This window comes from Amaranthus tricolor, chromosome 3 (genome assembly GCF_026212465.1).
Source record: "Amaranthus tricolor cultivar Red isolate AtriRed21 chromosome 3, ASM2621246v1, whole genome shotgun sequence".
NCBI classification, from domain to species: Eukaryota; Viridiplantae; Streptophyta; class Magnoliopsida; order Caryophyllales; family Amaranthaceae; genus Amaranthus; species Amaranthus tricolor.
The window spans coordinates 29,103,275-29,118,065 of NC_080049.1; the positions used below are offsets into that span (position 1 = coordinate 29,103,275).

The 14,791-nt window shown below is 35.4% G+C and overlaps 1 protein-coding gene across 2 annotated transcripts; it reads left to right on the forward strand.

Moving 5' to 3' along the window:
- Positions 1 to 825: 825 nt before the first annotated feature.
- On the forward strand, positions 826 to 8,542 carry LOC130807456 (uncharacterized). 2 transcript variants are annotated; one of them, XM_057672661.1, is made up of 4 exons: positions 826 to 997; positions 4,213 to 5,228; positions 6,626 to 6,903; positions 7,332 to 8,542. In XM_057672661.1, the coding sequence occupies exons 2-4, from the start codon at positions 4,276 to 4,278 to the stop codon at positions 8,054 to 8,056; spliced, it is 1,956 nt and encodes a 651-aa protein (XP_057528644.1). In that variant the 5' UTR covers positions 826 to 997; positions 4,213 to 4,275; the 3' UTR covers positions 8,057 to 8,542. The 2 variants fall into 2 exon arrangements, with proteins under 2 accessions (XP_057528644.1, XP_057528645.1); XM_057672662.1 differs by having other exon boundaries at positions 4,264 to 5,228.
- The last annotated feature ends 6,249 nt before the right edge of the window (positions 8,543 to 14,791 follow it).

Below are 14,791 nucleotides of genomic sequence, written 5' to 3' on the forward strand. Positions count from 1 at the left end.
GATAATAATGCTCTAGAGATAATTAATCCAAACTCCCAAAATAATGATCTTCTAAGCTCCCAAAATAACTAAATCTAAACTCTAAAAATAATAGTACATTAAGTACCTAAAGTAATAACCCAATATTGCTCCATAATGATGATGATTTAAGCTAAATAAAGAGTGTTCTAAGCTCTATGTTATTGTATTTCTTCAACTAATAATAAAGGTATTAATGAAGTAAGATTTTAATGAAGTGAAAATATAAGAAAGAATGTTAGAAAGATTTGATGATGGTGGTGTAAGTGATGAACATCAGTGATAAACTTGATTAGTGTTGATGCTATGATGCATGGTACGGTTATGAGTATTAACCAAATGAACTTACTTAAGTGTTAAGATTACCGAATTGTATAAGTGGCAGTAACATACTTCTGTGAGGATTGAGAATGATTTTTTAATGACTTAAAAGTATATAACAGAAAAAGGAATATGATAAAAGTATATGGTGCTGTCAATTAATTATAAGTTCGTACTTAAATTATTATTTTGTAAATATAGCGCATAATTTCCGTATTTTGAGCTGGATAGGAATTTATGCTCGACGTTAAGGGTGCTGACCGATTCAATCGGCTGTCATCCGTATCATGTATTGCAGTAGGGGTGTTCAAAAATATCTGGATTACCCGGTATCCGATTTTTAAAACCGGGTAAATTATCCGATTTACTAAATTCGGATAATTCGGGTCGGATACGGATCGCAAATTTGGAAAACCGGGTACCCGTATCCGGTTTGTATTTAAAAAAAAAAAAAATTATTTTCAAAACCCTAAATTGGCTAAATGACCTTAGGCCTTTTGAAATCCCGTCTTCATTGATTCATTCTTGCTGCCTGCTTCTTCCTGCTTGCATCTTCAAATTAATTCCAGACGGTGAGACGTCGTCTTCTTCAATCTTAAGTTCTTCACGACGTCAATCCAGACCACTGCCATTCTTCTTCTTCACCGTTTTTAACTGGGTAAGTTTCTTTCAGTTCATCACCATTCTTCTTCTTCTCAAGATCTTCTTAATCCGAAACAAACCTGATTTTTGGTATTATTTAATTTTTTTTTGCCATTTTCGATTTTGTCACAAATCACAATGATGTAGCCATTTTCGCCATTTTTACAGAGATTTAGCCATTTTGGTACTTATTTAATTTAAGTTGGATTTTCTTCATTAGTTAGTTTTTCCATTAGTTAGATTTTCTCAAGTCTGTGTGTTCTCAAGTCTGTATGTTCTTCAATAGTTAGATTTTCCCCTTTTTTTGGATTTTGCCATTGAATCTATTTGAATGGATGATATATTGAATATTGATATATAAATTATGCAAAAAAAGGAAGTCTGTATTAGTTTGCAAGGTGATTGATGAAAGTGAACTCCTATTGCTGGTAATCTTGATTGAATTCTGATATTTAAGTTTAATGTTTTGAAGTTGAATGATATTTATGTTTAATATTTTGAAGTTAAACTTGATGAAAGTCTGATATTTGTTAAAAAAGGTTTTTAACAAAACCGGGTATCTGGTTTCCGATCCGGTTTAAACCGGGTACCCAGATTCCGGGTACCTGGTTTAAACCGGATCAAAATTTTAAGTATCCTGGTTTTCCCGATCCTGGTCGACTCAGTATCCGGTTATAATCTTTAAGTATCTGGTTTTCCTACTCCATTTCAATTCTGCTTTAAATAGAGCTTGTCCCTTAGCCCGTAGGGTCATATCAGAAAAAGAGAACGAATGACTTCATTTTTTTACAGTTTACCTCCCTCAAAATCATATTTGTTTAAAGCAATTAAATTTCCCCACTTTCGCAACTGAATTGTTTACCCTTAAATTGGAATCTCAATTCTTCCCATCTTGCTTCTTCCATTGCACTTCCGGTATGTTTTCGTATATTCTTAACAAATAAATAGTATTTTATCTTTTGGACTGGGGTTACGACGGATTAAATATGTTCAATTTGAATAGGGCTTTCTCTGGACTTGTTTTTAACGAATCAAAACAACTCTACATCTTAACTATTGAATAATATTTATTCGGTCTCTTGTTTAGATTGTTGGTTTTTGTTCTCACCATGCTGCTGAGGGCTACAGTTTTGATATGTGATTTGTGATTTTTCATGAGGGATTTCGTATGGGAAATTTGATAATGATTTCTTTGATAAGTTCCAACGATAGTGAATTGCTTTTGATCTGAGAAGGTTAAGGGCTGTATTTAATTGATCTTAACTAAAAGGGAGCTAATGTCTTAGTTTCTTTTTGATAATGGATTTTTTTTGTTGACATTATTTGGAAGATTTTAGGCTATGTCTGATGTTTCTTTTTATGTGTTGAAGCACACTAAACTAACTTGAGCTTCAAAATGAGCTGCTAAACAAAATTAGAGAATTCTCTAAATAAGAAGTGACACCAAATGGTTTAGAAAATATACATGAAGCTAAACGTACATTCTTTAGCTCTACAACAATTGCTACTTACCATGAAGTAGATATTTGTCAAAATTTGAATTGTGTGGATAGTATTAAAAAAAGAGAACAAATATAGGTAAAAGAAAGTGTAGCAAAATCATTATGACATCCCAATAGAAAAAATTTAGCAATATCATTGGAATAAAGGGAGTACGTTTGTAGCTAATGAAAGCTTTTAGATTAGGCACATCTATGTAGTATGGATTGGAGTTGGATTTTATTTGCGTTGATGTTGACGTTTTGAAAATCTATGATGCTTCATACTATATGCATTCCTATGAAGTTTGCTTTAGGCTACATCAACGTTGCGGTATCAATTAAAAGTTAGACCTTTTTTAGTGTTTGAGGGGTGATCTGAGTTTGATGATAAGAACAAAAGGGCAAGCTGGTAGAACTTAAATGTAATTTGGATTGCAATTATTTGAATGAGTGATCAGATGATATGAACTGTGTGTTGTTAGTCAGCTTGTAATTGTTCTACTTCGACAGGAAGTTGGGTTACATTTTTATTGCTTTAACTTAGCAGTTGTGGTGATCATATAAGTTATATACACGTCTTGTTTTTGGTGATCTCATGGATCCAAGATTGAGTATTTCCTGATATGGTTGAAGGGTTTCTTAATCATGTTACTAAGATCAATGTTATTCAAACCTAAGTAATTTATTAATTGTGGATTGTCAAACTAGAATCATACCAATGTGATGGACGGTATTGAGAAGTGCTAATTATTCCTTTTTTGAAGTTGTAGATGTTTTCGATTTTTGATCAACCAATTATTACCATATAAATTTTTTTTGTAATTGTAGCCATACGTCTGCGTCAATTTGACCCCTTTTCTTTAACTTAGTTAAAATTGGAAGCCTTTATTGAGGTGTTACCTTACATATTGATGTTAATAGCTGATGCAATACTCTTAACCAATAATTAGTGAAGCTAAGAGGATGGGATTGTCGAAATTGAAATGCTTAGATTGATGAGTGAGCATAATTTAAAGAATTAGTTTGAAACAAAGGCATGAGAATAGGCTTTGGCGTTGCAAATATTTAGGATAAGATGAAAGAGAATTGTTAAAGGTCGTTGGGGAACTGCAACGACAAAGCGTTGGCGAACTGGTAAGGAAGATAGAAAGTTAGAAGTTGGGGGATTGATAAAGAGGAAGAGGAAGATCAAAGATAATTTGGAATAAAAGGGTGAAAAATGATATGAAAAATTTAAATTTAAAGCTAAGATGGTTGATAATAGAATTGAATAGAGAGTTTATGTGGACAATTATTAGGATTGGTTTATTAAATCATGTAGCCGAATTAGTCTTTTGTGATTAACATTGTTTAGATTGAAGGAATTGAAAGGAAAGAAATGGGGGATATTGAGGGATACAATTACCTTTGTTTTCATAAAAAGTTTGTAGAGAGAGATTAGGAAGGAAGGGATTAATTCCTTAATTTTGTTGATTACTAAATCTACCCAAAAGTGGAAAGATTTGGAAGTATTATGGTTTTTCTCTTCCTTTCCCTCTTAAACAAGAAAAGCTTTTCTTATCAATGTCTCCCCTTCCTTTTCCTTCCCTCTCTTCCCCTTCCCTCCTTTTCCTTCCCCTCCTAAATTCTTATCTAATTATAGTGTAAACGTTTGGCATTGTTCTAGAAAATAGCTGCTTGTTTTTACATGAAGTTTTTTTATTTATGTTGTCAAATGTCACTTCATATGCTTTAATTTCCTGTATGGCAGTTACCATACAGGAAGATTTGTCCAAGTTTTAATTTCTGTTTGGGACATCAGTTTTAAAATCTGATGGATCGCCCTCCACATGATTATCCTGCTATGGCATTTGCTCAGCAACAGCCACAGCAAGGAGCTAATATGCCTGGACAGCAGTATGGATTCCCTCCGCAGCATCAACAGTTTCCCCCTTCAGTTCACGGCCCTCCTTTTATGCCTCCTCATCCATCTGTCCAACAGTATCCGTATCAGCATCAGCAGCATCCTCAACAAATGCATTCTCATCCTCCTCCCTCTCATCTTCTTCATCTTCAGCATCAGCAACAACCTCCTCCATCCTATCCCCCTCATATGCCTCCTCACATGGTACCCTCTCCTTTTCCTGGAGGTCCATATGACTCTGCTCCACCTCCTCCAGATCCTGAATTACGAAAGCGTATAGACAAACTAGTTGAGTATGTTGCTAAAAATGGCCCAGGATTTGAAGCTATGGTATGTGAGAAAGAACATAAAAACCCAGATTACAATTTTCTGTTTGGTGGTGAGGGTCATGGATACTATCGGTATAAACTCTTTCTATTTACTCGGGGTCCTGGCCCGTTTGGTGCATCTTTCCCTCCTTCCATGCCTGGTATGCATCCACCGCCTATGAATCCCACTGGAGTTTCAGGTCCAATGATGGGCCCACCTCAGATGCACCAACCTCCTTTCCCTCATTATGATCAGCAACAGCCTTATCCGCAGCCTTATTTGGGTGACAATCGCCCGGATTATGACCAGCTTTCGAAGCCATTTAGAGGACTTTCTGGCCCACTTCCTTCAGATATTGCCATGGAGTTGAACAATGTGCTTGTCAACCTCACTGGTACTAAGGAGTCAATTAAAAGTGCTAAGGCATGGTTTATGCAGAGGTCACCTTTTGCACCTGCTCTAGCTGAAGCATTAAGAGATAGGGTCTTCGCTATTGATGATTCCGATAAGCAGTTGCACATTGTATACCTTGCAAATGACATCCTCTTTGACAGGTAATTAATTACTCTTATAAGCAACAAATGAGACTGCTGTATTTTTCATTTTAATTGCTTAACCTAAAGATATGATTTACTTGCGAAGTGTTCATTGGTGAAATTTCTGCTCTTAATCTTATAGATTATTATGTTGGTTAGGAGCTTAGGGCTTCTGGTCCCATGGATGCTGCAGAACCTTTTATTTTCCAGTGTAGTTTTTGTTTCCATTATCTTTTCAAATTAAGCGATTTACTATTTTTCAAATTGATTGTGATTCAACATCTCTCCAGCTGAGGAATAATTTGTCTCCCTACGTCATTCTAATACTCCTATTTACTTCATATGTCCCATTTGAGGTTTTGCACTATTCACCAATTACTTAATTTGAATTTTATTCTTAATCTATAAGTCAACATTGTCAAGTGTGATCTTGTTTGATTTGTCTCAATGTAAAATTTATTAATACTTTTATAAATTAAGTATGCACAATTAGAGATATTAAAGATTGAATTGTTGCATTGACAAGCGTGCATGGGCAAATGGGACATATGAAGTTATATGAGGAATTATGTGATTTTGCTGTGGAGGAGTATGTGATTTTATCACAGATGCTCCACAAATGAATTTGTAGAGTACTATTGCTGTCTCGCTGAGATATGTTTCCATACTAATGCTTTTATGATCCAATTTTTCTTCTTATTCAGTGTCCATTACCCCTCTAGAATTTATTGATCATGGTAAATTTGTGAACGGGAACTCATGGTTCGGATGTAGTTCCATTGCATGGTCATGCGTGCAACCTTTCTTTAAAAAATTTTCTTTATAAATCTATCACTTCTAACGTGATTTATTACCTCCAATCAAATGAACAATTAGGGTATTTTATATATGATAAATTTTTTTAACTAAAACCCTAAGGTTACAAGCGGGTGCTGTTCTGCAATTGGCAATAAAGCTGTGGGTTTGCAGCAACAACATACAATATTTCATTACCCTAATGCAACAAAGTGGCTCTCACCTAGGTACGGTTTGGAGGGTCGGATGTATGGAACCTTACCCTTATAATAACAAAGAGGTTCCGTATTTTGATTGACCTTTGGTTGTAAACATTTTATATAACTTTACATAGATAAAAAGCACACATGATTTAATGAGCTGTGGATGTGTAGCGTGCAGCCGTGCACCTATATTGTCTGTGACTTTGTTGATATCTATTTTGTTTTGGATCAGGGGTCTCACCTCATACAAACACCCTATGTTATTGTGTATAGTTGCATACTTGCATATATTGGACTCCTGTTTACCTCACCCTGAGTGGAAGCATCATTATGATTTGAAGTAATCTTGAATTTGATTTTATCATATGCTGTTGCTGTGTCAATCTTATTTCTTGACATGCTTACATAAATTCACAGCTTCCAGCGGCGCGTCAATCCTCATGAACTTGATAGCGAGGCCCTTGCATTTAAACCAGTTTTGGGCTCTATGCTGGCGAGGATATACCATCATCCCCAAAATAAGGAAGAAAACCAATCTCGGTTGCAGAAAATTGTGCAATTCTGGGCTTCAAAAGAAGTTTACGATCAAGAAACTATACGCTCACTTGAGGGAGAGATGGTTGGAGGACCACCACCTACATTTCAGGGGCCTCCAAAAGACCTTCCTGGTTCTTTTGATCCCTCAATTTCTGGGGGTAAGATTTCATACTTGAAAAATAAAACTTCCTTTTGGTTTGAGGATGAGGAGCTTGGCTAATACAATTGAGTATAGTTTTTACATTGGGCTTCTACATTTAATACGTAATTTTGTTTACTTTTCTGTAGATGTGTCTGTCTCGATGTGACCTAAAATGAAATTCTATCCGATATGAGAAACGAAAACAAAAAGTCGGCAACGAGAAATGTTAATTTTAGAATTTCGGAAACATAAGGAACATTGGTACAATTTAATTTTACAATAAAAAATAAAATTAGTAAACAAAGTTAAGAAAAGAAAATGACTAAAAAGATAAGATGAGGAAAAACGTAATTATATGCTTTTGGGCTTCAATCAGGAGTTTGGAAGCAAAGGTTTCGGTTTCGTATAACTATGGTCTGACTGTTGCATTCCCCTTTGATGTAGGTTTACCTCAACCAGCAGCAATAGGTAACCTTGCACAGTGGCAGCAGGATAAACAAGGTTCATTACTTAATCAACAGCTGCCCGGCCCTGCAATTTCGTCTATGCCTCCTGGTCAGCCGTTTATTCCTCATACTGTTCCACCAGCTGGCTTTCCGGGCTCCGTTCCACCAGCTTCAGCCATTCCACCAGTAAACCAACCACCTATCCCGCATGCATTGCCACAACCATCTGCTAACATTGGTGAAAAACTACCGCCTTATCCTTTGTTCCCTCCTGGTCTAATACCTAGAATGGTCAGAAAACAGCAAATTGGAAGCGGAGTACCCTACTCTCCGATGAGTCCTCTAGATATTCCTACCGTTATACCACCATCTGATGTACCCGAATCGGATATCTTGGAAAGAGTGTCTAAATTCTTCAAGGAGATCGGGGAGGTCAATCCATCAGAAGGTCCAATGAGTGAATCCGACGCAAGGTATGAAGACGACTATCAGAGAGACTCTCCAGTCCGCCAGGGAGGAGCTTGTATTCCTCCACCCCCTGATTTTCAATCAAACGCGGACAGAGAAACAGAACCTGGATCATCTACCTCCGGAAGATTAGGCCTCGGAGCTACTGCGAATCCTAACGAGGGTAGCCAATATGATGATGTTTATACTAATTATCGCAAACAGAGAAGTTCGAACTACCATACATCAATGAGCGTTAGGGCCGGGTCAAAATAAAGCATAGTAGATAATTTTTTGTGATCAAGTGTACTAGATTGAGACATACACATGGTAAAAGTTAATGTTACGTGTTAATTTATGTTTGATCTAACTAGAGGTGTTCATTCGGATGATCGGGTCGGTTTCGGACGGGTGTCATTCGGTTCAGTTCTATTTCGGATTGGTTATTTTTCGGATGCGTGTTATGGCGGGTCACACTCGGGTCAGGTCGGTTGGTCACAGTTCGGTTGAAGATCAATTATTTGAACTATCGGGTTAGCATTGGTTCGGTGTCAGTTGAAGTTCGTGTCGTGTAGTCAATCGGTCTCAGATTGTCATCGGCTAATAATTGGTTCGGTTTTACCGGGTACAAATCGGGTTCATGTATTATTTTCCAGTATAATTCGGCTACGAATTATTAACTACTATAGATCGAGTCAATATCAAATTAAGTTGTTAAGACATTTTTAATTGATGATAAGATTCCCCTTAGTTAAGGCAAAATAGTTAAAATGCAAATCAGTTAGTGATTATTACTTTGTTGCTTTTACTTATTTGACTGTAAATTAAAATTAAAGTTTTATCATTTTTCATCTAATTTGATTTAAAATAGTTAAGTAAACATTGACCATTGATTATTAGCTCTAAATATATGAAACCATATATGTATAAAATTTAATTTATTAAAATTTCTATTACTTTATTAGATTAAGGAAAATTTGCAAAGAAACACCTTTTAAAACCCTTTTTTTGTAAAGAAACACCTTTTATAATTTTTTTGTAAAAAAACACCTTTTAAGAGACTTTTTAAAAAAAAAACACTTTAAATTAGTTTCCGGTGACTTTTGTCAACTTTTCGGCGTTGACTATGCCATTTGTCAACTTTTCGGCGTTGACTTTTGAGCTCAAATGGCATAGTCAACGCCGGAAAGTTGACAAAAGTCATCGAAAACTGATTTAAGGTGTTTTTTTTTTTAAAAAAAGTCTCTTAAAAGGTGTTTTTTTACAAAAAAAATTAGAAAAGGTATTTCTTTACAAAAAAGGGGTTTTAAAAGGTGTTTCTTTGCAAATTTCCCTTAGATTAACTAATAAGATGATTGAATATGAGTCGATCATACCTTTATGTTAAAAATTGGTTCAGGTTTATAGCATTTCGATTAAAAATTCGTTCGGTTAAGTCGGTTTTAGCCGGATCAAGTCTGATTTTGAGCATGATTCGGGTCGGGTATGACTCGGGTCGGTCACTATTAAGTTCGGGTAATCTCGGTTAACGGTTATATGTCGGTTATAAATCGGTCGCAGTTCGGGTTCGATTTTAGGATTTTCGTTGTAAACCGGTTCGGGCGCAACTTCGGTTCGAATAATATCGGTTCGATAAACCTAAAAAAACATATTTTCGGATCGGTTAACTTTCGGGTCGGATCACATTTGAACAGCTCTAGATCCAACCTATTTAAGATTTATATTGTGAGTTAGATGGCAGACTTATCAAATTGTGCATGTAACCTTTGATTATTCATGAAATTATTGTTGTAGTTGGATTGGCTTTAAAATGATCTCAATTTGATGAATTTTATTTTTCTCTATGTAGCAGTGAGATCATCTAATTGGTGATTGTGAGAATAATTTATAGTTTAAATATTTAAAAAGGTCAAACATTTTTGTTCCTATTTACTAAGTGGGAATAAAGATGCTGACTTTTATTGACCAGCATATTTGTTCGCTGTCACTAACAACGAATAAAGTCTTTCAGTTTTTTGTTCTTTGTTTCTATTTGTATTTTATTTTAGAAATAAAAAATAAAAAATATGAATCATCACGTGACTTAGCAGTTAATTAGAGAGTATTTGAAATAAATAGCTTAAAACGTAACTTATGAAGAGTCAAATGTATTCTTTATCAATAAAATCATGTAGCTTAATCACTATAACATATTATGAGATGAGTTAGAGGTTACATGCTACAAATTTAAGACCGTATCAATTTTGGTTAATTAATTTCTAATTTCCATATTCTATGGAAATAAGATAATACTTTGTATTGCACTAGCAAGCACGGTTTGGTCATCATGTAAAAAATATATTATGTGAATAGTAGATTTAAAAATAAGTTTTGTTTCATTGTTGTTAGTGTTATTGGTGATTTGAATACACCAAATAAATTCTATGCATTAGTGTGGTTATATATAAATGGAATTCTATGAGAATTAAATATAGCTGATTAAGTAGGATTGACTGTGATATTTAAGAGTGTAGTCAATGCATGAAGTAATGAAGACAAGACTTAAACATATGAATTTTGGCACGACGAAAGACAAGACTTAAACAAACTATTTCACCCTACCTCATGAACTATTAGGCATAATATATCTTGCAAGTGTCAACAAATGGACAGGAACTTGAATTGACATACTGCATACTAACTATTTTGTGCCAATAATATGTTCATAACATTCTCATTTATTAGAACAAGTGAGATGTCCAAGATCAATCCAACTATTGAGAAATAAAACTCATGAATTATACTATGAAGCTATAGGAAAGAGTGATAGAGATACGTATGAGGAGAGCTACCTCCATATCAGAGAACCAATTTGGAATTATGCCAAAGAGATCTACAATAGAAGCAATTCATCTTATGAGACAAATGATAGAGTACTATAAAGCTAGAAAAAGAGACTTGCACATAGTTTTTCTGACTTGGATAAACATAGAACAAGGTACCAAGGGATGTACTTTGGTAGACAATGACAAAAAAGGTATTCCCACAAACTATATTAATATAGAGCAAGATATGAATCGAGAAGTGAAGATGAATGTTTGGGACATATGGCGAGGCAATACAAGATTTCCCAATCACAATTAGACTTCATTAAGGTTCGGCCGTACACCCCTCTTTTTTGCAGCGTACCTAGATGAGAGCGCTCGATCGATCTAAGGAAATGTACCTTGGTGCATGTTGTTTGCTGATGATATTATTTTGGAAAAAGAGACTAGAGAGAGGTTAAATGCTAAGTTAGAACAACAGGGATAAGAATTAAAATCAAGAGCATTCAAGTTCAATCAGAGTACGAAAGAGTACGTAAAGTGTAACTTTAACACCAACGAGATAACGAATGACAATATAAAGCTAGAAGAGAAGGAAATCGCTCACGTGGATGCTTCAAGTACCTTGGGTCCATATTTCAAACTAGTGGACACATCCAAAAAGAGGTGACCCGCATAATTAAGTGTGGGTGGCAAAAAAAAAGGGCAGCTATTGGGATATTATGTGATCGAGATGTGCCCCTAAAGATAAAAAGCAAGTTCTATCAAACGAACATTGGACCAGCATTATGGATCAAAATATTGGACTTTTAGAAAGGATTATAGTCAAAAGATGAGAGTGTCGAAAATGCGAATCCTTTGATAGATGAGTGGGCAACCTTAAGGGATAGAATTCGAAACGAAGACATATGAAAGACTTTCGGATTTGCAAATAATAAGTAAAGATGAAAGAAAATCATTTAAGATGATTGGTTATGTACAAAGATATAGTATCAGAGAATCAATAAGGAAGATAGAAATTTGGAGCTCGAGTGACTTAAAAAGAGGGTACGGACAACCAAAGATGACTTAGAGGGCAAGAGTGGAAAATGATATGAATGATCTAGACTTACAGATTTGAATGTTGAAGAAGAATCTATATGGACGCCAATTGAAACTAATACATTGGCATGCAGGCGAATCCGATCTGTTAGGATCAAAACTCCGGCGTTGTTGTTATTGTTGTATAAGTCAGATTCAGCCATGGAAAGTGCATACTAATTCTTTCATCACATAATTTGTTGTCTTCCAACTGATCTATTGGTAAGCTAACTTAATCTTATTTTTGTTTGTTGCCCCAAAGCACCCAATGCTCCCACGTAGACTGATTGTAGGGTTTGAGGGGGTTAGATGCACGCAACCTTACCTTTGTAATTTCAGAGAGGTTTTTTTAGTTGTAATAAATTAATATTTCTCTCCTGCAAGGGCTTAAAAGAGCTATCAAATTGCACGCCGAGCTGTAACACTAAGTAGTATAATTTTTCATCAGAATTGGGATCCTAGTCCACCAAATTCAGACTGATTTTTATATAAGAAAAATGTTCTTGCATGTCATGTTATTAGTTAATAATTATTAGAACAGTACCTGACAATATCGTACTATGTCATAGAGGTTCTACAGACCAGAGTTCTCATAGAAGACCATTGAACTCTGCCAGAGAAGCGTCACAGGAGCAGGAAAATGTCAATCCTTCTTCACCCATGGTTAGTAAACAAAGATCAGCATGATAGAGATCTAGATACTTACCTGCCTAGGCATATCAGCAGGTCTAAAATATAGAAGGCATTCTGCTGGAAGTCCATCACGTCCATCACGTCCACTTTCCTAAAGCCATGGGACATTACTTAATGTACATAACAATAGCCAGAGAGAATGTTTAATTTGAAGAAATGAAACATGATAATATGTCTCCATAGATTTGCTCAGACTGTGATGAATGACAAACCTGACTACAAGCAACCAATGTGTATTAGCCCTATAAGCATATATAAAAAGTAAAGGGGCGAAAATGAAATAAACTTTCCATGTGCAAGGCTAAACCAGCATGAAACTACTGCACATTAGTAATCCCGAAGAAGAGAATATGAAGCAAATAAAGTTAAAAGAACAGTCTTAGAAAGTCAATCATCTCACAGATCTATTATCATATTCTGATACAAATTAATATACAGTACATATCAGATTCCAGAGGAGCATGTGTATGTGGCTGCCTATGATTCCTGCCATGCCCATAATCCCCCTTTGCCGAGGTGTCCAGGAAACCCACCTACAGATTTGTCCCGACCTTCTAGTGATTTCTGATGTGGATGAGAGTGGATTGAGTCCGTTGCAAGTTGCAACATACTAAGTGCCCGCTTTTGAAGCATATATGATACAGGAGGATCCTAGATACTTTCCTTGGAATTGGAACCCAATCCTAATTTCACAATTGGAATAGAGGTTCAATGACATAGATCATAGCCTTCAAATTTAATTTCCCTGTAAGTTGTAACTAGTGTCCGTTATGGTACACGTGCCATCCATGGACCAAGAGATTTGCATGGATAGCTGGAATCCCTTTGTTGACACCATCACGCATGCACTTAAAAGGGCTCATGTCTTCAAAGTAACCCAAGGAGGCTTCCCCAAAATCTTGTTTGATTTTAGCATTGACTCAAGGTCTTTGGCATCAATTACAGCCTTCTATTCAGACTCACACAAAGATATTTTGGAACTTGGTAGAGTTTACAGTCCAGATGTCTGCAATAGACACAAGCTGAAGTTTGCATTAGGACCATTGACTTCCTAGTGTTATCACGACTATCCACCCACTAAGGGTTTGAATAAAAGCATTAACACTTTGCCAGCAGAACCCACAGCACATGAATTGATAGTAAGTGTGGAGGTCTAGAGGAGATAAAATAAAAAATTTGAGTTTACCACAACCGAAATACAAGCCACGACAACCACAAACCATTTGCGTTTACCGAAAAAAGTTGTTTTACGATTATTACCGCAACCAAAATCGCACTGTTGCACTATGATCCCTTTTCTCTGTCTCACTCCCCCTTCTCCTTTCTGCATCTTGCTCTTCACTGCAAAAATTATACATGTTTTGGTACCTTATTTTTAGATCTGAGGTTTATGAAACCCTACATATGCTCCCCTTCTTTTGGTGGCGCATCCTTTATCATTATGATGAGTGACGACTCTAACCCATATCCCCTTTTCCGCATTCGGGACGTACCATATGGACACTGTTAGTCTCAGTATCACAGCTCAGTAACCCATTCCCATCAATAGATTATAAATAAATAACTCACTAAATCCTACGTATGATTCCAACAAAACAAATTCTCACAAAAAGTATACACATTAACATCAATACTAACCATCAGGTTTATTAATTCCCATTCCAAATGCAACCTGAAAGACACAATCAGAATAAGATAAGGCTCACATTCATCCAACAAGTTCCAATAGAAGATAAGAGTAACACGCATCTTACTGTGCCAACAATGACCTGTAACTTGCCATTGCTCCACCTGCATCATGATCAAAATATTATGTGATATAGTGGTTAAAACGGTATTATGGGTATTTAAATGAGTAGTTACTTAGAGAAATTAGTATAGATAAAGGATGTGGAGAAGAGAAAGAGGGGGGAGATATATTGTGTTCAGATTTTGTGGGTTTTATACTCATGTCCTGGCAGAATGCAAACCTCTGTATATTTTGTTTCCACATATTGAATCAATAAACTTTATAATTCCATTTAAGTCTCAGTTACATTTTGTTTTTCTTCTAATATTCAGAACAATGGAAAAATCAATCTATAACATATTAACAACTTAGAGATAACACTATTCCTAAATACAGATCAATCACTTATGGATTAAGAAGTATTGATATAAAGTGTACATATTAAACAACGGACAAGCCAAAATATTTAAGTTTCAAAAAGCTACCGTGAAACTGATAACCGATGTAATATACTCTCATGACAATTAATACCAAAATACTCTTTCTCAACTAAGGAATGAATGAAGGAGAAAAATATATTTGGATGATCATTAACTGATTTTCTTAATTGTAGAATTTCTTAAGATAATAGCCGAATAATGTATAAAATATTTGATAGCAATGGTCTCTAAAATTGAGTTGTTATAATTTATGTAGCCAACTCCA

Bases quoted from the DNA above. Each gene is read 5' to 3' on its own strand.
- LOC130807456 (XM_057672661.1), top strand. From the start codon at position 4,276: ATGGATCGCCCTCCACATGATTATCCTGCTATGGCATTTGCTCAGCAA. The intron at 5,229-6,625 runs GTAATTAATTAC...ATAAATTCACAG, and splicing joins AATGACATCCTCTTTGACAG to CTTCCAGCGGCGCGTCAATC. The intron at 6,904-7,331 runs GTAAGATTTCAT...CCTTTGATGTAG, and splicing joins TGATCCCTCAATTTCTGGGG to GTTTACCTCAACCAGCAGCA.